Raw genomic sequence first — 23,849 nt, 5'->3', positions numbered from 1 at the left:
GCTCACAAAACATTGTAATTGCTGTACAGTTTATTCTGTATGTGGTTTGCCCAGTGTGATTCCTGGAGGACATAATGTTCTGTTATCCTATGGGAGTGCACTGGTACCACACCTATTGAAAGAAAGTTTTGCTGTGGAGTAGTTGTATCAAACGTCTGTACCAGAAAACAAATCTCCACTGTGACACCATGTTATTGGTATGCTATTAGCTATTGTTACAGTAATACTCTTCACATGGAGGGAGGGAGGGGGGGGGGGAGGGAGAGAGAGAGAGAGAGAGAAAATCATGTTCTTAGGAGGAGCAAGCTTTACAGCAGCATATGCACTTTTATGTTATCACATTTTTCCCTTGAGAATGGAAAAGAGAGGGGGAAAAGAAATTAAGCAAGTTCTCATAAGAACTTTAAAACTCTACTTGCGTCCTGTTATTTACAAAATGTTACTCTCTTTCCAAATACTGCTCTATTTCTTCATACCAATTCTGAATTTCTCAGGTTATTACATATTATTTACTGTACATTGTCCAACCATACTTCTGTTGTTACCGGATAGTTTGTAATTTGGCACTGCCTTTGTGCCACTGGTATTGACTAGTGTACTTTTGCAGATAAGAAAATGGCCTGGACTAAGATGTCCTGTCAGTATAGGACAAATTCACACAATTTGGAACTTTTTACACTAAATTTGCAGTATGTCACCCTTGTCTCACACAGATTGTAGCAGCCATTGAGGTGCCTGTCTGGCCAGCTTCTGCATCTTTCACTTTCAGGTTTGTTTTTTGCTTGGGCCCTATACTGACAGCCAGTCATTCCAGTGATTGACACCATGTCAAAGACTGGAACCAAGATTCACAGAAATATAATTCCATGGTTGTAATTCATAGTGTAATTAATTTTGCTCATTGACATGTTTTGAATTCAATTTTAAAATAAAACCATAGTACCAGTCATTGTTTGGGTGTCAGACTGGAAAATTACAGTTTTAAGACACCCCCCAACCTTAAAACTAACAGCTGTGATCGATGTAATTTTCAACAAGTTCCTTCACTTCCTACATCATCATGTATCAGTCCAATATAATGTTATTACTAGACTTGACTTCCAAATGATACAAGTCATACTTTTAACAGGAGCCTTAACGTTGGCCTTTTGTGTTTGTCTCATTTAAATGTATTTCTTGTCTTGTATAAAAGACTTAAGTACTATCAAAAACTGGTGCTTCAATCATATCACTTAGATAAAATACACCATACCACGTACAGGCGTTAATAAAATCCTAGCATTTTAATTTCTGATCAAAGAGAGAGCCAAATTCGTAAGTGCATGTTGCAATTACAGTGTCAGAATATATGCAGATCGGTAATGCATCACTTCAGATAAAGAAAAATAACAATTTGTTCCTTTTATACGTAAGTAATACTTTAATAGTTCAGTTGTAATTTCTGTTGTCAGTATAGATACCCCCTAAGCAAACGATGTCAACTTTTTTTCAAGAGACGTTTTCCACACTTTATTTTCCGAATTGTACCTGTTGTTAAAAGCTTTGGCAAGTAAGGTAATTTGTTGACCCCACTGAATCTTAAATAATGTTTAAAAACGGGCAAATAAGTAAAGCATCCATAAAATTAATAGTAAACAATTTATAGGTTAGCTTGTCAAACTTCCAAAACACACTCGAATTTAGGAATTTCTTAGCAGAACTGTTACTGTTTTTTCTCGCTAGATTAGAAACACTTCATTATGTTTGTGTGTAGATATCTAGAACATCTACTGTAAAAGACTTATGAGGACTCAGAACGAAAAACATTTTCATCCGTGTTTTGACACTTCATTTTTTGCCAAATTCCGATATGACGGAAACCAGTGATCTCTGGCGGACACTCATGATATGATCGTTGGCCGGCACATGCTAGAGCCATCTATCGGTAGATCTGGTAGTTGAGCATCCCTCATTTCGGTAGCTTTAGACGCCTGTCTCACGGAGTATATCTGTTGAGCAGTGGACGCAACGTCAAGATGTGAATTAATATTTCTCTCATTTCAACTGATGGAAACCGGTTTTCTTATATACTATTCCCCTCATAGATTTGAACGTATAATACAAGGTACCACAGGCAAGTGAACCCGACTGTTGTCCACAGCAACGTAGTTGGGCAAGATGGACTTTCTTTACCTGCTCTCTGCTGCTGAGTATGCCCAGTTAAAAATACTTTTTCTCAGGTGAAAATATACTCTTTCCCTGGGTGAAACTATATTTTCTGCCTTGTTAAGTGACATAATTCCCCTCAGAGTTTTCAAACTTATAAGTCCTTTGAATGGTGAAGGTTTTATGCACCAGCATCGAACTTCCAAGCACTTTAGGAAACGTTCAACTCAGGGTCTTGATGCGCAAAAATATTTACACTGCATGTTCTTGTATTATGGAAGTATAAATACAAATTCCACCAATTTGTGCACGGTAGCTTCCGTAGCACTGAAATTGAGATACTGATGCACTTCTGTCAGCCAGTCATAGTTCATGTCATGTGATCTCACCAGCCAATGACAGCAGATATTCAGAGCATAGGATGCGTGAAGGGTCGCCAGCAGCAACATCAATGTTATGTAGCACGCACACACACAAATAGACAACAGCGGAGCTGTGTAGCAATTCCACTGGCAACACTGCACACAACAGTGTTTGTCCGCACGTCGTCGTGGCTGGAGGTGAGTGTTTAGGACAATCATCATGTTTACATGGTGCTCCCAAAACCGGATTTCATAAACTAATTTCCAAATGCCGCTTCTGTGTTGTCATGTGAACACTTCAAAATAGATTCTGGAAAACCGCTTCTGGTCACCGGTTTTCCAATTCCGCAATCGATTTTCGCTCCCAAGCAAACGCAACCAGTGTTGAAACATACTGGAGCTGTCAGGTATTGTCTTGTTTTTAAAAAAAATCGGCTAATAAGGGCAGCGTGGCCTTTTGTACATTGAAATATTAGACTACAGCTGATTATGTCTAACTGAAGAGAAATAGTAATTGTGCTGACTAAATCATTAAGTATAAAAGCTGTTTTCCAGGCGTCATGTTTAACAGAGCTAGCAAATCCGCTACATAGCTTAACACATAACACAACACCGAAAAATGATTTTCGAAATTTGGTCATCATCTTTCGGAAGATGTGTTGCATGTAAACATAGTGAAGGTTCAGTGATGTGGCACAATTCCACCACTTTTGTTATGTAATCTCTAAGAATATGCATTTATGGTATAATGAAAATCCACATGCATTGGATGGCTAACCCCTGCATTCATAAAAGACTGGCGTGTTTTGTGTAATATCACAGTGTCGCATCATTGGGCCAATTTTTTTCAAATCTACTGTGACAAGTGCAGTTTACATCAAAATGTTTTGAGAATTTGTGAACCTGCTGGATGACAAACTTACCCTCGGCTGGTACCAACAGGATGGCGGCACATACCACACGTCTTGATTGACAATGGCAGAGGTCGACTCATTTCTCATTTTTCCCCAGCAGAGTGATTTAGAAAGGGCTGTACCTCCCCCACCCCCTCCCCAAGGTCACCTGATTTAACGAAACGACTTTTTCCTCTGGGGTGGCCCAAGAGGGGAGGTCTACAGGAACTAACAGCACAACTTGGATCTTCTGTGAAATTAAGGCAGTGAACAGCAGAGGTTCTGGCAGCAACATTGAAAAACCTGCAGCTGTATTTACAAGTCGAGAGCTGTCACTTCCAGCATCTTTGCGAGTCACCTTTATTTCCCATGAACAAGGTAAGACATGTTCATTTCATAACCACAAGAAATGCTAAGTTGCGGTAATAACGAAGTTGGAAGCCACATGTCTATCACTGGTGGATTCTTTAGTCATTGAAAAGGTTGAAAAATCATCACAATCATCCCACAGAGAAGTGGGTGTTGCACTAAAATATTATCTGAACAAAGTTCTCACATTATATCTTGATACTGAGTTTAAGTCGAAAGAAATATGTTATTTTGATAATGTAAAAGACTTTCAACTTGATCTACCTCTGTCCAAAATTTCTTCACTGAAATATGCATCTGTTGTTTCTTCCATGAAGAAATGTCATTTTCTATGTACAAATTTATTCAGTCAGATAAATGTATGAGAGAGAAATTGGTCGTTATGTGCCATTTTAGAAGAAAACAGAAATAAATATATAACTAATTTTGATACCACATACATTTATTGTTCTGCAGCCTCAGTGTTCGTATTTAGTGAAATGATACTGCATGAACGCTTGCATGTTTTACAATTTGATAGCGTATGAAAATCTGAGTGTTACTAATTACAGAAAAGTATGTGACAGAGTTGTGTTTCAGCAACAGTTTCAGTTTCATAGTACTTACCTACCATAAGCTGAAACACAAAGAACTGGGTTGAACACAGTGGACAGCAACCAAATTTTGCTTTTTTTATGCAGGAAATACTGTAAATAGAAAGAGGTAAAAGAAGTATGTGCTGGTAATGGAGGAATGAAATTTTAGTTAAGCAACAATAATCTTTCAACAATGTGTAAGTAGATTTCCAACAGTCCATACCTTCTTGGAAAAGGAACTTAACCAAAAGTTTTATTCCGATGTATACCACTGAGCCATATTGGAAACTTCTCTTTTCCACTATGCACACACATCTACTCTCCATCTCCACAAAGATCATAACTTCTTTTGTTCTTACACTTCATCTTTGTTGCTTGTTTCAAATCATCAAACTATCAACCAGAAGCACTTCTAATTCACGAATTAAAAATGTTTTATATATACAGGAAACAACAGAGAAAAAAATTAAGCTATTAAAATATTAAATGAGCCTAACTTTTAATTCATTACACATGTCACTTCATGTAACAACGCTACCAGTACACACACAATGAACAGAGGAAATAGATCACTTTTCCCCTCCAAATGCTTTCAAAGGGCATCATTGACGCCTGTAACGATACAGCCTCTATCCATGTATATTTCATGTAAACACCAGTTTAAGAACATTGATCCACACATTTTGTATCTAAACAACAAGCACCAGTACAGCTTAAGTTAACTTTACAGACAAAATTCTTTGTAAATAGTGAATGACTTGCTTTGAGTGAATGATTTGCTTCAATAGTAAAAATTGTAATAAATGAGTACTTCTCACCTATATACTGTGGCAAAAAAAGTGAGTAGAAGTTTGTGTCCAAGTCTGACATGTTAATGCAAAACTTCTAATAAAAGAGTTTAATTATCTTAATACTGCACACACATATGGATGTAAAAACATTTCCTTTTGTGACAAATATGACTGAGTCTCTCATCAAAACCATATAGAAAAAAATTTATTCCTTGCTTTTCAGTGGTTCACTATACAAGTTACACGTATGTCATAAATGAAAAAAAGGGCAATATTTTGGAGCTCACAATCCAAAAACGGTTATTATTGCACAACACTTTGAAAAGGGATTCTCCTTTTTGTAGTGTTAAGAGAACCATGCTTTGCACGACATACAAAATGTACCACATACAATGACATGGAAATCTTTAATGGAGTCAGCCCTCAATCAGAAGAAGTTAACTACAGGTTTTGATTCAAATTGAAAAGGTGTCATGATGATGATAATGATGATGATCTACACTATCATATACCACTAAATTCATCAAAGTTATAGTTAGCAATGTTGTAATGCTCTGACATACAGCGACACTACTGAACAAGCTTGTCACGGAAAGCATATCAGTCTATGGATCAGTATGTGAATAAACATGAACAATAAGATCTGGTTCATTCCTGAAAGCTCTCCCACAGAAGATACAACAAAATGGGCGCTCACCCGTGTGGTACCGTTTATGTGACCGCAGTTGTTCCCCTGTCATGAAAGACAGTTCACAGTCACTGCAGGCAAAAGGCAGTTCACCTTTATGGATTCGACTGTGCCGAGCCAGCTGTAATGTAGATGAAAATTCCTGATCACACTCAGCACAATTGAATGGCAAAGCACCTGTGTGCTTAACAACATGGGATATCAACGCTGTCCGTGTCTCCTGAACTTCTCCACAAAGTTCACACCGCAATTTTTCAACACTATGAGTACATCTCTTGTGGCGATTCAAATATTTTGTTCGTCTGAAGTGTTTCCCACATTGTTCACATGAGAGAACCTTTGGTACATTATAATGTGCACGTGTATGAACACTCAAAAGACCAAAATTAGAAAAAACTTTTCCACAAATCTTACAAGGAATACCTGGTTGAATACAGCCATGTCTTTTGCGTCGATGTTTGAGAAGATAACATATACGTAAAAATGTTTTTCCACATATTTTGCATTGGAAAGGGCGCTCCCCTGTATGAATACGAATGTGTGTTGCAAGAACACACTCAGATTTAAAATTTTTACCACATAATTCACAAGTAATGGGCTCATCACGTTTGCGCCTGTGATTTGACAAGTCCTCCGGCTTTGTGAAATTATCACCACAATCCCTACACGAAAAACTGTCAGCTTGACTTACTACAGACTTCCATTGTTGTATATCTGCTTGTCCAGTATCAGCTGAATCAACACTATTTGCGTTAGTTTCATCTGCATTAACACCATCTGTACTGAGACAACCTGTACCAACATTAAGTAAATTCTGTTCTATCGTAGGTGAAATATGGTCTTCAGTAATTTCCACTTTCACTTTATCATACAGAGACAAATACTCTGGTGGAAAATCTTCATCTGCATTATTCCTCTGTTGAGGATTGGAACAAATACTCTCACAGTCATTCGCCTCGCTCTCCTCTTTTATTGGGAAATCCAATGGATTATCACTAATGCAATAATTATTTTCACTATCTTCAGGCTCTGATTCTGGTTCTTGTTTAATAGGTTCTAATTTCACATCATGAAGCCAAACATGGTGCGTTTTGGGCAGATGAGTATCAGTCTGCTCTTCAGTAGCTAATGGATCCACCTCTTTTTTAACATTTACCAATGGGTCCATTTCCATATCTGCCATTTTTGTTCCATTACTTTTACACCTGTAACAGATATATATTCACAATTAAAATATCTATCTATTTAAACATCATAAGATCAATTTTAATTCTTAGCTCTGTACTGCAATCTCCCACAGTAAACAGAAATAAAGCATTGCATTTCACTAAAAGAAAATTATAAAAACAGCATAAATAGTTCCATTTAACCGCAAGCTAAGAGTATCAGAGTTGTACTAGATAGCACACATTCTTTTAATAGGAGTTAGAACAGAAAACTTTTTTTACATTTTTGGATTTTTATCTCATTACAGAATTTGACATTTTCAGAATAAAATCGCATATAAATCACTTGTAAATTTGCAAGGGAAGTTATAAACTTTACATGCAGGACATCAAGATCATATAAGGTTAATAACTTTTTATATAAAAGGTTATTGATTGCCATAATACAAAGGCAAACTTATGTTGTTGCTATTGGTAGCACTATCAAAAAATGTAGTAACTTTCCATAAAATAAACCCATGCTGTAATGTAGAAGTTCTAAGAAGTCTGTTATTACGGTGACCAGTGTGGGTACTGGAAAGGTAACAGACTTTCAGATTCTGATAAAACATTGTTATTAGTATAAATCAGTGAACCAAGCAGAATATGTCTGTGATAGGAACTATGAATGAACAAATAGTGGTATGGAGGCCCACGCAGCTATGCAAATTTTTAGCCAATCCACGAATGAAATGGGTGTTTGTTAATCCAAGTTCTTAGATGATGGGGATTCAAGAACATGCAATAATGTAGTAGCAGCTAGGCCTTATGGTGATAGAATCATCACAAAACTGGAATGTGTGGATCATGGCCAGAAGAGGATGGGCACCATGCTGTGGAAGGTCATTGTAGAAGACGAACCAGTTAAACCGTAAGCAATGACAATAAGGTTTAATTCGAACGACTGTGTGGCAAGCGGCACTGGGAAGTTGCTGTGGGCGAGGGTGGAGCCTGACTTATTAGTTAGTGCATTGTGTATAGTGGAACAGCTGGAGGGTAGTGATTTATTAGATGATACAGCATGTTGTTAAGTGAGCTGGAGTGTTGTTGTACATGTATAGAAAAAGGACAGAGGCTAGTTAACATCCATCAATGTGGATAAATTTGGTGCCAAAGAATTAAGGGGGAATGTAATGGATTTTGGTCTAAAAAAATCCATTTTTTAGAAATATTATTTTCTTGATCTACACAGCTTGATCTATGTTGTGTGCGAATTTTATCATGATAGCGGCTTTAGAAATGCCTTTAAATTATTAAACTGATTAACTCTGCACTTGCGGCTCTCCCACCTTTTACATTTGGGAAACTTCTAAATTATAGAGTGTAGCAATCAGTCATCCTTTTTTTAGATTTTATTATGCAAATCCAGATTTCGGCTAGTGGCAGCACTATTTTCTATTCTCTGTGACTGATGCCCAAACAACAGGGACTTACATGCATAGACAACAGAAAATAGTGCATTGAGAATGGCTAGCCACTAGCCGAAATCTGGGTTTGCGTAATAAAATCTAAAAAAAGGACGACTGATTGCTGCACTCTATAATTTATAAGCCACATAACAGTCACTGAGTGCACCCACCTTCCGAATGGAAGGTAACCTGATGTGGGCAACAGCTTGCTTCAGCGAAATTTGTGTCAATGCGAAAGCTATTTTCTTTCAATATCTTTGGCTGAGGTCTATATCTTTGCCTGAAAACTTTCTTGCATGTGGTTTATTTATATTCTGACAATACTAACATGTATTAGTAGGTGGAAAGTTGAAATCGCAAACCTTTACGTGAAAGTCAAGATTTATGCAAAATGGGTGGTGCAAAAACTGTGTTTAGAAACAGAGATATCATGGAAATCAGTTTACCAAACAAAAGAGAGGAAGCAGCTAGAAACGAAGAACATAAGCTATCAGCTTCAGCATCGAAACTTTGGACAGGATAATTGTACAGGTGCATGAATTATGATGATATGGATTCAGACTTCTCCGCCTGGCTATAAAGTTTTCATTTTCATGTGTTGACTGTAAAAATATGGACTGCATGATTGTTGTTTAAGTAAGAAGAGTGGGAATAGGCAGTGATTTTAAATTAATTTGTAATTTGTGTGGCAATGAATTTTCATTTTCCTCCTCCAAAAAAACTAACACTGGTACCTACAAAAGCAATTTTGGGTTAGCATATGCTCTGAGATGCCTTGGACAGGGCAGGGAAGGAAGTAATTTATGGTGTAGTTTTCTGAACATCCCTCCACCTTGTGTAAGGTTTGAAAAGATAAATAAAGAAATGTCTGATGCTATATGCGATACTGTCAAAGTTTCTATGAAGAAAGCAATGGAGGAATTGGTGGAAATAAACCAAAAAGAAATAGCTCCTGGGGCAGATATTCATGACAGTGAATCTCCTACAAATGTTACTGACCTGTGCGTGTCTGTAGATGGGACCTGGATGAAAAGGGGTGACACATCTCTGTATGGAGTTGCATCTGTTGTTGGTATTGACTCAGGTAAAGTTTTAGATGTAGAAATTATGTCTAAATACTGCCACCAGTGTGCAACAAGGAAACTGTCCAACAATAAAGAAAGTGAGAAACTGTGGCAAGAAAAGCAAGCAGTAGCATGCTCTACAAATTATAGTGGCTCAAGGGAGCCAAAAATTATAGTGGCTCAAGTGGGGGGCATGGAGGCTGCTGCAGTTGTGAGGATGTTCTCCATATATGAGGACCAGTATGGTGTTATATATACTAAATACCTTGGTGATGGGGACTCACCTTCGTTCAAAGCTGTAACAGATAAAAATCCATACAATACAACAATAGAAAAGTTAGAATGTGTTGGCCACATTCTAAAGGGGTTTGGTGGTAGGCTTCGTCGCTTGCTGAAAGAGAGGAAGTACTTGAGGATGGAAAACCACTAGGAGGAAAAGGCAGGCTTTTCTCTTCAGTTATTTTATGGGAGCTATCAAGAGAAACACACATAATTTAGAGGCAATGAGGCGTGCTGTATGGGCAATTTTTTTTTCTACAAACTATCCACTGACCAAACACCAATGCACAACTGGTGTCCGAAAGGTGATTGGTGTAAGCTCAACAACAGAAATGAGACGTATTCACATGAACACTCATTACCAGAACCTGTTATGAATGCAATTGAGCCCACATTCAGGTTTCTTGCAAACACTGATTTATTGAGGAAGTATCTTCACGGAAAAACACAAAATGCAAATGAAAGCTTCAATAACTTAATTTGTATTAAATGCTCAAAAAAGGACATTCTGTGGACTTGAAGTACTCAAAATAGGTGTCTATGATGGAGTTTTATGTTACAGTAACAGAAATAATGGCAGAATTGAAGTGCTGAGGAGGGTTGGTATCGATCCTGGTGTGTTTACAACAAAAGCATTTTACACCATCAACAAGAGCAGAGTCAAGAAAGCTAGCACATCAGTGACTTACCTGCAAATACAGGCCAGGCAGATTCGAAGAGAAACCTGAAGGATGAGGAGTATCAGTATGGAGGATTTTAAAATTGAGGTAATCTTATTAAATGTCGAAGTATGAGAAGAAAATCTTTGAACGTCATTTTCTCTGTTTCACATTTTTAAAAGCCTTTTCTCAAAATGTATATGAGCTAATTCTATGAAATTTTCAGGAAATGTTCACAATGTGTTGCTGTCTTCTGGGAACTAAAAAATACAAGATCCTGCAATTACATTCTGATTTTTAGATGATTGTATGCAGAAAAAAAGTTAATTTTGGATGTGGAAAATTAAAAACTCTGTTAATGATACAATTTGTACCATGAATTAATAACTGTAGTACAATGGTCTTCTAACCTTCTCAGGGCACTACAATAAAATTTTCAGATTGATTGCATGATTATAATTTGAGTTGTGGATTTTTATAAAAAGACAATAAAAAATTAAAAATTCAAATTTCTAGCAAAATATTAATGCCGCACATTCTATTATATTTTTCCATTAAAACACAGCTCTTTTGCTTTACACATGCAAAATTTTAGATTTGTATATTAATAAATAAGGCTGTAGTGATTTTTTAGATAAATGTTTACATTTTCCGTTACATCCTCCCCTTAAGTTGTTGAAGGTAATGATAGTAGCAATGTTAGAGGTTCCAGAATACGAGCGCTACAGTGAAGGTGCGAGCTATGAACAGGCACAGGTTGCCGCTAAGAGTGCATGCGTTAGCAGGTTAAGCATTCCAGAGGTACAGAGAGGGAGAGAGCACATATGGAAGAAGCATTATTGGAGTTTCAAGGTCAAGACTGGGGACATGAGTGGCAATACCAGAAAAGCTAAGGGAAGAAGTACTTAGAATACTACGATATAATATCACATTTATTAAGGGTAAGTAGGTAGTCAATGTGTGTGTAATGTTTCACTGTGTTTCTTTGCATATTTTGTGTAGGTTGTTAAAGTAGTGTTGGGTAGGGTCACATGTATGTGTTAGGCTAAAGATTATTTTCAGTTACTGCGTGAGAGATGCAGACTGGAGACAGCATGCGTCTGAGGAGAGGAGATGATAATGGCCCTGTCCTTAGTTTGCCATTCGGCAAAGCCGAAGAAGGAAGGATGCTAGTCTTGGAAGTGCTGTACCTCTCTGCCTGTGGCAGAGTAGGAGTGCTGTGAGATCACCTGGAAAGAAGAGTTTTGTTTTCGAGGCAGCAAGACATGGTACAGTCTAGTTGCAGGTGGACATTTAAGTTTCATATCTGATGCATACGAACTACAAAACAAAATAAGGAGATTGGAACAGAGATTCTTGGGTTTACAGCAGTTAGCGAACTGCAATCGAATATTTAGAAAGGTGTCAGAGGAACACATGAAGCTACACACTGTTTATGGGCAACTGAATGAACAAATGCAAGTAGCAGTAGGGGTGATGTTACAAGAACTGCAGAGGAGAAATAGTGGGTGGGTAGGTGCTGGAGGAAGGGTATTCACAATATTAGGGACAGCTGAGTGAGCGAGCTAAAGAGGACAGAAGAAGCCATGGGAGCTGGTTGAAGGGAATAGCGTGGTTGTGGAGCAGCATTCCACACAGACTGCGAATTTGGAGAGGATGTGATGAACAACAAATGCCAGCTTCGATACCTAACTGGGGAAGTAATTAATTATGTCAGAGCACCAGCTAGTACTTGAAACCACGATTTAGAGGCACAAATTTAAAGTATCGCATGCGAGAAAAATGCTGATAAAGAGTTTTGCTACTAGTAGGGAAAAAGAGTCTGACATGCAAGACTGGAGTCAAAAAGCTTGCAGGAAACCATTCATGAGGCACTTCATGGGCAATTGAACCCTGTCCTATTGTCACCTAAACAATATCTGAAGGGATTGAGAAAGGTGTATAAATAGCAACCACTGGAACTACAGTTAACAGTAGAGCCTAATAACCAAAACCCACGTTCCTATTATTATGGAGCATCTGTGGAGGTGAGAACAGATAGTGCACGGTTGTATGTGATGACGAAAGTACTGGTCAGAGACAAACCCACATTGTTTAGGTGTTACACAATACACACCTACCCTGTAAGGTTAGAAACAGTAAGAAGTTTGTGCAGATAAAAGAGAGTGGTGTGTTAATAACAGCAGAACATGGTTCGGCATGTGGTAATGACCAAAGAAAAGCTACAGCAATGTCAAAGCAGGGTGGTCACCGTGTGTCCTATGCATGAAATTGAGACGGGAGGAAAAGCATGTGCCATGCAACTGTTCAGGGGCAAGGAAGGTGGTCATCCATGCTGAAAGGAGGTGAAGTTCTCAAGCTATACTTTCAGTGAACAGATCTACATTGGTTATACTCGGTGTTCTATGATATAATAGTAGTGGCAAGTTGTTATGTACAAGGGAAGCTGATGGGAGCAAGATGCATGGGGCTAAGAGCCAATAGGTTGTCAGTTAATGGAACCATGAGTGATATTATGCGACAACTTTTCATTTGCCAGCTATAATTATGGGAGTTACTCACCTCAATGTAGCACAATCACAGCAGTATTCGCAAGACAAACCCTTCGAGATGTTTCCTAAACAAAACCTAATCTTTGTAAATGATACCTGGGAACCATGTCTAGTTCATTCTCTGAATCAATTAACAGCGTCCAGGAGCAGCGGATCACTGTGGTGTAACTAATCCAGCATGTTAAACAGTACTGGGATGGTACACGACGGGGTAACCATGACATTCAGTGGTGCAATTCGTAGCACCATAGTGACTGATTTTGTTTTGCATAGTTTTTAAGTACTTGAGATAAAGAGCTATCCAGGAATGCTAACTGTGTTTATTCCATGTCCCAATGGACAGGATGCCTCCCGCCCCTCCCCCAAGTGTGAGATAGAGATTATATACCATATATTATTGTAAAAGACGAATTTGGTGAACTCGAGGGAGATTGGAAACATGGAGAAAGCCATGTAATTAGCAAACACGTGGATCAGCACAGACAGAAAAGGTAATTAGCTGCTGAAGGAGTTGCAAGAAAACACCCTTAAAGTATAATGTAGTGTAAGAAATGTACAGTACTTAAGATCGCTAGCATAGTATAATCTTGGGAGTGTGTAACTTGTTTTGTAATGCGTTGGTAGAAGAACTCCACAGCGGGGAACCGGCCCTGAGCAAGACCCAAGAGACCAGGTCTTTCCCATGGAGAGGGGTAACGCATTGCCACTACCTAGTTTTACTTGAAATTTGTAAGAAGCTGCTGTGTTGCACTGACAAGTAAGCGTAGTGTGGCGATATGTATGTTAGAGCAACACTAGTCAACAACCCGGCACTGCCTGGGTACCCATTTTTCCAATTTTCTATTAGAAATGAAAACAAACAATGAACTGTGTTTGTAGTGTAATATGCTGTTAAGTTTCCACACACTGGGCGCAGCTGCTTCATGTGCCTACAAACGCGATTCTGTAAGTGTCTCTATGGCAATGTTTCTTCATAGCTCTATAGATGGCGACTGTTTTTGCCTAAAGACTTTTGTACTTTGCAGTTGAATGATGTCAAAAGCACTGCCAGGTGTCAATGATTTCCTTAAGTTGACGCGACTGTAAGAGTGCCTTCGCAGTAAAGAATAAATGTATTAAAACTTCATCCATTATGCAGCATTTTTTTTAACGCATCTGTGTTTATGACATTGTATCTCTCTAAATGTGTGTTGCACGCTGATATATTTGTGTAGGAACATTCAGCAGAATATACTGAAACTGTCTGCGAGATGTGTTGCACATACAGTTAGTAGCAAAGAAGTAGTAAACTTACATGTCATCCACAATGCAACAGTTTTTCACACATCTCAAAGTTTCACTTCATATCTTCTGAACTATGACAGGTAGGTTGTTCTTTCTCTGATAGCATAACACATTTTTATAATATGTATGCACGTATACAAATGGATTGCAAGACAGGCTGACCATTCTCTGAAAAACATGCAACACACAGCAGCACCTGAAGGATAATTTGGAAAATATTTCGAGTAGATATCCCCACCATGTTATAATTCTGGGTGGCGATTTTAATTTGCTGGATGTAGACTGGGAGACTCAAACGTTCATAACGGGTGGCAGGGACAAAGAATCCAGTGAAATTTTTTTAAGTGCTTTATCTGAATACTACCTTGAGCAGTTAAACAGAGAACCGACTCATGGCGATAACATATTAGACCTTCTGGAGACAAACAGACCAGAACTATTTGAAACAGTTAACGCAGAACAGGGAATCAACGATCATAAAGCGGTTACTGCATCAATGACTTCAGCCGTAAATAGAAATATTAAAAAAGGTAGGAAGATTTTTCTGTTTAGCAAAATTGACATAAAGCACATTACAGAGTAACTGACGGCTCAACACATAAGTTTTGTCTCAAGTACAGATAGTGTTGAGGATCAGTGGACAAAGTTCAAAACCATCGTACAATATGCGTTAGATGGGTATGTGCCAAGCAAGATCGTAAGAGATGGAAAAGAGCCACCGTGGTACAACAACCGAGTTAGAAAACTGCTGCGGAAGCAAAGGGACCTTCACAGCAAACATAAACATAGCCAAAGCCTTGCAGACAAACAAAAATTACGCGAAGCGAAATGTAGTGTGATGAGGGCTATACGAGAGGCGTTCAATGAATTTGAAAGTAAAGTTTTATGTACTGACCTGGCAGCAAATCCTAAGAAACTTTGGTCTTATGTCAAAGTGGTAGGTGGATCAAAACAAAATGTCCAGACACTCTGTGACCAAAATGGTACTGAAACAGAGGATGGCAGACTAAAGGCCGAAATACTAAATGTCTTTTTCCAAAGCTGTTTCACAGAGGAAGACTGCACTGTAGTTCCTTCTCTAGATTGTTGCACAGATGACAAAACAGTAGATATCGAAATAGACGACAGAGGGATAGAGAAACAATTAAAATCGCTCAAAAGAGGAAAGGCCGCTGGACCTACACAGAGTACGCGAAGGAACTTGCCCCCCTCCTTGCAGCGGTGTACCGTACGTCTCTAGAAGAGTGTAGCATTCCAAAGGATTGGAAAAGGGCACAGGTCATCCCCGTTTTCAAGAAGGGACATCGAATGGATGTGCAGAACTATAGACCTATATCTCTAACGTCGAGTTGTAGAATTTTGGGAACACGTATTATGTTCGAGTATAATGACTTTTCTGGAGACTAGAAATCTACTCTGTAGGATTCAGCATGGGTTTCGAAAAAGACGGTCGTGTGATACCCAGCTCGCGCTATTCGTCCACGAGACTCAGAGGGCCATAGAGACGGGTTCACAGGTAGATGCCGTGTTTCTTGACTTCCACAAGGCGTTCGATACAGTTCCCCACAGTTGTTTAATGAACAAAGTAAGGGCATATGGACTAACAGACCAGTTGTGTGATTGGATTGAAGAGTTCCTAGATAACAGAACTCAGCATGTCATTCTCAATGGAGAGAAGTCTTCCGAAGTAAGAGTGATTTCAGGTGTGCTGCAGGAGAGTGTCGTAGGACCATTGCTATTCACAATATACATCGGAAGTTCACTGAGGCTTTTTGCGGATGATGCTGTGGTATATCGAGAGGTTGAGAGGAGGATCTGCAGTGAATTGACGCATGGTGCAGGGAATGGCAATTGAATCTCAATGTAGACAAGTGTAATGTGCTGCGAATACATAGAAAGATAGATCCCTTGTCATTTAGCTACAATATAGCAGGTCAGCAAATGGAAGCAGTTAATTCCATAAATTATCTGGGAGTATGCATTAGGAGTGATTTAAAATGGAATGACCATATAAAGTTGATCGTTGGCAAAGCAGATGCCAGACTGAGATTCATTGGAAGAATCCTAAGGAAATGTAATCTGAAAACAAAGGAAGTAGGTTACAGTACGCTTGTTCGCCCATTGCTTGAATACTGCTCAGCAGTGTGGGATCCGTACCAGATAGGGTTGATAGAAGACATAGAGAAGATCCAACGGAGAGCAGCGCACTCCGTTACAGGATCATTTAGTAATCGCGAAAGTGTTACGGAGGTGATAGATAAACCCCAGTGGAAGACTCTGCAGGAGATACGCTCAGTAGCTCGGTATGGGCTTTTGTTGAAGTTTCGAGAACATACCTTCACCGAAGAGTCAAGCAGTATATTGCTCCCTCCTACGTATATATCGCGAAGAGATCATGTGGATAAAATCAGAGAGATTAGAGCCCACACAGAAGCATACCAACAATCCTTCTTTCCACAAACAATATGAGACTGGAATAGAAGGGAGAACCGATAGAGGTACTCAAGGTACCCTCCGCCACACACCGTCAGGTGGCTTGCGGAGTATGGATGTAGATGTAGATAGCCAGAACAGGCAAAATTGTGTCATTATACCAGTGGGCTAGAACTATGTTATGAGCTATGTGACCAGGAGCCAGGCAATAGTACCATGGAGCACTTTAAATAACTGCATTTTTGAGAGGGGCATTGGAACCCATAAGTACTGCCACCAATGCCATGACTGCTAGATGACAAAACTGGGCATCGCCAGATGTAGCCTTGAGTTGAAGACCAGGACGAAGCAGCAGCCTCTCACACAAGTCCATCCTGGGAGACTATATGCCACAATGCAGTGGACCTGTTGTCCACACCAACTGCTGCCAACTTCTTCCCAGGAGGCAGTGGGTCATGTCCCACATGTGGCAGTCACCCCCATCACTGCAGACAACATAAACCATGCCTGAGTTGCCTGGGAACAAATTCCCAACATCACAGGGCCAATGCAGCAAGGAGAAACAGCACACTGCTGATGTCACAGCCTTTGCCTACTGGTTTGCTTCCCAGGTCTGATGTCTGCATTACCAGATGACGACACAAGAACTATCCATCTGGGGCAGGAGCCAGCTGCCCGTTGACAATCGCCAGTCTGCTAGATGGGAGTGCAGCAGGTCTGCACCGCATTGATAACAGAGAAATGTTGCAATGAAAGCAATAAAGTGTCTTCTCAACCACCAGTTTGTCACTGGGTCCCACCAGACCACCACAGCTCCACCCTTGGTCAGTCAGCCCCTACAATACACAGTGATGTGGACCACAATGTGTAAATACATGCATATGTTAAACACTCAAGAATGTTGTGGAGTTTAAACTGAAACAAATTTTCTGACCCAGATCTGTGGATATAAATAAATAAAAATGTGCATAAGAGAATTTTTGACAAGGGGATAATCAAAAATTAGCCTCTATGGGGCAAATGAAAAACAACTAAACCAAAGACAGAAACATGGTATATTAAGTCTTCAATTCAAAAGCTCATCATCATCATCATCATCATCATCATCATCATCATCATCATCATCATTTAAGACTGATTATCCCTTTCAGCATTCAGTCTGGAGCATAGCCCCCTTATAAAATTCCTCCATGATCCCCTATTCAGTGCTAACATTGGTGCCTCTTCTCATGTTAAACCTATTACTTCAAAATCATTCTTAACCGAATCCAGGTACCTTCTCCTTGGTCTGCCCCGACTCCTCCTACCCTCTACTGCTGAACCCATGAGTCTCTTGGGTAACCTTGCTTCTCCCATGCGTGTAACATGTCCCCACCATCTAAGCCTGTTCGCCCTGATTGCTACATCTATAGAGTTCATTCCCAGTTTTTCTTTGATTTCCACATTGTGGACACCCTCCTGCCATTGTTCCCATCTACTAGTACCTGCAATCATCCTAGCTACTTTCATATCCGTAACCTCAATCTTGTTGATAAGGTAACCTGAATCCAACCAGCTTTCGCTCCCATACAACAAAGGTGGTCAAAAGATTGAACGGTGCACAGATAACTTAGTCTTGGTACTGCCTTCCTTCTTGCAGAAGAGAGTAGATTGTAGCTGAGTGCTCACTGCATTAGCTTTGCTTTCAAGAGCTACAAATTACAAAAAATACCTCTGGGATTCCACTTCATTTCTGTAGTCACATTCATCATTTTCTGCTGGCAATGGCTCTTCTTTCTGAAATACAAAAGAAAACACTACAGTTAGAAAAACGTGTGTGTGTGTGTGTGTGTGTGTGTGTGTGTGTGTGTGTGTGTGTGCGCGAGCGAGTGGGCGTGCGAGCGAGCGGGCGCGCGCACGAGAGGGAGAGAGAAAGAGAGAGATGGGGGGGTCGAAGGGTAACAACAACACATTGACATTCTTGTCAATGGGAAAGAGAAATATGTTAATGTGATATAGCTGAACTACACTACAATCTATGGTAAAGTTGCAGAATTAGTATCGCTTATTAAACAGAATAAAGCCCACACAGAATTAGGAAAAAAGTTGTTGAAATTGGAAAAGAACAGAACTAGAATTTTAAATTTACATTGAAATATATGTCACAAAGGCAGGTTAGACACCGATGGTGTCAGCATATTTATTGCCGTACACAATGCAATAAAAACTTTTTAAGGTCAGTCAATTTGAAAACAACAAAAGCTCTGGTTTTTGTGTCTCAGATTTTGTTAATTTATTTGTATCATGGTAGTACTACAGGGTGTATACGGGGACAAGGAAAAAAAATTCCCAGATTATTCCCGGATATCCCGTTTTAAAAAATATCGAAAATACACTTTTTCTGTGCTAAGTGACAGTAGGTTTTCCGTAGATTTTCCCTCGGAACTGTAAAATTTATCAATCCTTTGAATGGTTAAAGTTTTATATAATCGCGTAGAACTTCCCGGAAAAAAAAAAAAAAAAAAAAAAAAAAAAAAAAAAAAAAAAAAAAAAAAAAAAAGAAAAGACGGAGCAGAGAAGTTTTGGAGAGACTTTTAATAAAAAAAAAAGGAGAGAAGTTTTGGAAAGACCTTTGATTTGCAGCAACATATACGCTGCATATTTTTGTATTATGAAAGTATAAATTCGAATTGCACCAAACACAGCGCGTTAGTTTCCGGAACGATGCAACCGAGGTTGCTATGTCCTTTTGTAAGCGAGTCATATCTCAAGCCGCGAGATCTCGCCAGCCGATGACAGCAGCTATTCATAGCATAGGACACGTGTTATAGTCAGCCAATAGCAAGCTTACTGGTTACATAGCGCGAACACACAAGAGGAAAAGTTAACGGTTTAAATTAATGTACACAGTACCGTATATCTACAAGAAAAGCTAAGCTTTCACATATAATATTGGTCTCTAAGATTTACACGCTTTCACATGTAATATTGATCTTTTTTTGCGTGGGTTATATTTTAAGATACATCACAAAAATGTGCCAGTAAATTTAAAATTATGACATAAATGCCTCGGCTCGAAATTCTTGTAAGTGGCTGGTCCTCAAACTGTTCAGTTTCGAACGCTCTGTGATTTAGATGTCCATTCCACTTTCTCACATGTAACATAATTCATCGTGCGTGAAAAGAAATTTCCTTTCAAAGTAACGCTTTTGTAACCATCGTTCGCAATACTGTTAGAAATAGGTTCGATTTACCAGTTGCCAGAGAGCTCCAGAAAACGCATTATTGTGCGTGTGCAACTGCAGTGGTGTAGGAAGCCTGCATGTTCGTGTGTATAAAGCACTAAGAGACCTTACATCGCACCATGAAAGAAACAGGGCATCAGAGGATACTCCAACGAGCATCGAAATTTCGTAAACCATACTAAAATGCATAATTTGGCTTGAAGTGCAAATTGGCTTTTTCCAGATTCACAATGAAGTAGGTCCCATCTGATATTAAGCTTTTCAGTGTGGGTTTTGGGATGTAAATTTTCTTGGAGTACCAGTACTCTACGATCTCATGTTTGGTTCTTTATTATGGCGTAATGCCATACATGACAGAAGATGATAACGTGCACTTGAAATTCAACGAACAGTTGGAACTAGCCAATACAGTAGAATGAAACACTTCGTTTCAAATAAAATGATTGCCTCAGCGGAATTTCTTTAGCAAACTTGCAAAAATAACTTCATTCTTCTGCAAGGCGATTAATGCTTGACTGCTACTAACTTGGAAAGAAAATAAAATCAGAAATTGAAATTAATAATATATTTTTGCCCTCCGTAATTATGTGAATGTATTTTAATTCACTTGATAGCTCCCGGCCACAGAAATCCGTTTTGTTTTCATTTGACTGTGGAGCTGTACACGAAGAGAAGCATCGAAATCACTTAACGTAAACACGGGTCACGTTGGACTAACCCCCTCCCCACTACAACTCTGTGCAAGCGCGAATCTGGCAGCTAGGGCACGCGAGAAAAATTTTTCTCGTTTGCATCTGGCTGCTTGCTGCTACTACCGATACAACTAACAGCCAAACTTCGAGTAGCGGGAAGCAGTAGAAGGCACTTCTGATACGCGAGTCAAATGCGCATGCGCAACAGACCGCTGGCAACTGGTCAAACGAACCTAATGTGAACAGTTGTTACGTCATGCTCATAGCAAGCAGTTTATTGTTACGAAGAATTGCAGTCTGCGCCCTACGGCCTTTGACATATTTTTGCTATCTGCGAACGCTTGTGCTTGCATGGTGTTTATTTCCTAAATTGCACATTTCCTTTGCCACTTAAGTTTTATTTTTTTCCCTCTCATTTATATTTTATTGCTGCAGTTCTCCAGTAGCCAGGATACAATAACATTCTTTGCTAGAGAATCAATACTGCAGTCAAAATTACAAAAATTTAACAGAAAGCTAAAACAATGAAAATTCCCGGAATTCCGAAAAATTCACGGGTTTTTCCCGGTTTTCTCCTGGATGAAAAAATTCCCGGGTTTTTCCCGGATTTCCCGGTTGTCCCGGGTCGTATACACCCTGTACTAGTAGTTTCCGTGAAAAAAACCCAAATCGAAATTTTTCTGGGCCTCTCATTTTTGAGTTAGCAATTTTCATTGTTTCCTAAAGTGTGTGATTTTTGTCATGTTTTGAAATCTTATAATGGTCAAATCTCAAACTACATAACTTACAGACCTATGATTTTTTCTATTTCTTTCGTAAGATTTGACTACACTCCTAAAATTCTAAATTTTCCCAAACATATTTTTTTAAGAAATTTCGAAATCTGAAGCTTTTATTTTGGAAAAAAATGTTATTGTGTACACCAAATTTCATGATGTCATTGTAGTGCAAATACATCAAAATAGATCATATTTTACTGGTAATCACAGCAATCATCATATAGTATATAGCACTTTGGGACTTACTAATGTTGTAATGGTAATCTTAAATGGCAAAGAAAACTGTATAACATCATCAAATCAACAAATTTAATACATTATTAAAAATTATGCACTTCAGTGTAAATTCAGATTTGGCATTCCTGTGTCATCTGCAAAAATATTTTAACATACACGATTATAAAATATGCTCAAAGTAGGCTATGCATATATAACTTAAAGTTTGTACATCTATTTTAGGTTTTGTACAATAATTATTTTTAAACATATACTGATGACTAGCTCTCACCATCTTTGTACATAGAAAAGTAATCCTTTTTGCCAAGCTCTAGTCTGCTAGTATCATCATTACAATGACTCTCTTTCACTAACACAACTGTTATTGCACACAAGGACCGTCCAATCTTGGGACCAGGAAGAGAGAACATGCCCTCCACACCCACACTTGCACTGTAACCATTCAAAAAGATCTATTGTCACCTCCGCTTTCCTTAGTACCTTAAAAGAATTCCACCAAAAATGCAGCAATTTATTTGTACCTGGCTTGTTAACCATTTGTAATTTTCAGAGAAGCACCATGAGAAGCAAATTTTGAGTAAAACCTACACATTTCTATGGTTGCCATGTCAAAATGTGCTGCTTTTACCAAAACACAGCTGTGTTTACACTGCCTCACCTCACTAACATGTTGTGCAGAAAACTGTGAAAGAGTTATTAAGTGAAGAACTGAGGAAAAGTAAAATCAGTGGCTTATTAAAAAGCACATCCTTAATACAAAAAAACGTATAATTCTTCAAATATGTTGTTCCAAGACCCACACATCTTGTTTCACCAGCAATGAATGGCCCTTAAAAATTACATTCTTTCACCAAAAAAAGTCTGGACTTATTGGAATAACACAGCAGATAAAAAAGTTTCACATAATAACAAAATGGTAAAATACTCCCTCTTTGTAAGTTATCATTTGCCAAAATCTCATTTCAATATCTGAAACCATTTATTAAATATGAGGAATGTTGTGGATCTTTCACCCTGCCTTTTTCGCTGGGGCGGCGCACTCACAAAAGAGTGTACTGCATCAAATCAGTTTTCTTGAGATTGGTGACAAATATGTACCTCTACCCAAGTCTAAAGAAAAATTCAACATGTTAGCTATATTTCATATAACATATTATGTAATACACACCAAATGCAAAATCACAGCAACCTTTATTTTTCATTGCACACTTTTCTGAATTTCGCACAGTGTCTTACTTTCACATATATATCACAGTAACTATGACCATTAACGAAATGGACACATCATCAAGAACCTGACATATAAAGCTACAAGCAAAGCAAAAATGAAATTTTGTTACCAAATAGTTTCTGTAAAATTGTTTGAGAAAGACTGCAGGGTGTGTGCCTCAATTCTGTCATCACTGACTAGCAGAAACATTGAAAACACTTATCGGTCTCCCATTCTGAACAAACGAAGGGGCTCACCCAGCGCATTGAGCACCATATCCTTCGCAAACTTTACATTAATTCAAGTCTGTTCTCATACAATGCAATAAGTACAAGAAAACTGGTATTTAAATTGTTTATCAAAATCTTGGGAAACTGTCTGATTTTGTAGAGCATTTAAATGTAAGTACAAATACAATTGTAAATCAAAGTCATTCACACACATAGTAACATCAATGACACTTCACCATGCAACTATAGTGTAACAACTGTGAGACCACTTTGGTTGACAGCAATCTGAAACAAATAACAGTCAACAAAGTGTTTAAAATTGTGCCAATATGTAGTCATCAGAACTTTCAGCCCAGCAGCCAACTATAGAATAATTCTATCAATAACAAATGTGAGCAACGATTACAGAAATGGAACTTCCAAGTGCTCATCAAACTGTAGGAACAGAGACCCTTTGAGGTTGAGGATTTAACTGAAATTTTATCGGTAGACTTAAATCATAAAGAGCTTTAGCCTGGACAGAGAAGTTTACCCAACACATTGTAAATGTTTACTGCAGCTACAGTGTGATTAAAGTTACTTTGCACTTGACAGTTAAGCACACGTTGCCTGGTACCTCACTGCGCCAATTGTATCTCGTAGTATAGCAGAGGGACCAACGAAGTTAAAATAAATGGAGATAGTGTTACCTAAACTGAGAACATGCAATGGCCAAGGGCATGCAGTGTGGTAGTCAACCATCTTGCGAAGACGAAAACAAGGGTTTCTC

At 38.7% G+C, this 23,849-nt stretch overlaps 1 protein-coding gene and 1 long non-coding RNA gene across 15 annotated transcripts in view; one reads left to right on the top strand and one right to left on the bottom strand.

The window, feature by feature from the left end:
• Positions 1-2,958: 2,958 nt before the first annotated feature.
• On the top strand, positions 2,959-10,904 carry LOC126175209 (uncharacterized). The gene is made up of 3 exons (XR_007535540.1): positions 2,959-3,778; positions 10,343-10,547; positions 10,666-10,904. It is a non-coding gene; the product is annotated as an uncharacterized LOC126175209 (long non-coding RNA).
• LOC126175207 (oocyte zinc finger protein XlCOF6.1-like) overlaps positions 4,825-23,849 on the bottom strand; it is a 78,629-nt gene continuing 59,604 nt past the window's right edge. For all 14 annotated transcript variants that reach the window (XM_049921818.1, XM_049921819.1, XM_049921828.1 and 11 more), the window contains 2 exons: positions 18,420-18,484; positions 4,825-7,028 (listed from right to left, as the gene is read on the bottom strand). In XM_049921818.1, coding sequence (XP_049777775.1) covers positions 5,741-7,028; positions 18,420-18,484 — 1,353 coding nt within the window. In that variant the 3' untranslated portion in view covers positions 4,825-5,740. The remainder of the gene's footprint in view (positions 7,029-18,419; positions 18,485-23,849) is intronic.

Source organism: Schistocerca cancellata, chromosome 3 (assembly GCF_023864275.1).
Source record: "Schistocerca cancellata isolate TAMUIC-IGC-003103 chromosome 3, iqSchCanc2.1, whole genome shotgun sequence".
NCBI classification, from domain to species: Eukaryota; Metazoa; Arthropoda; class Insecta; order Orthoptera; family Acrididae; genus Schistocerca; species Schistocerca cancellata.
This window is presented reverse-complemented; position numbering and strand designations above follow the sequence as displayed.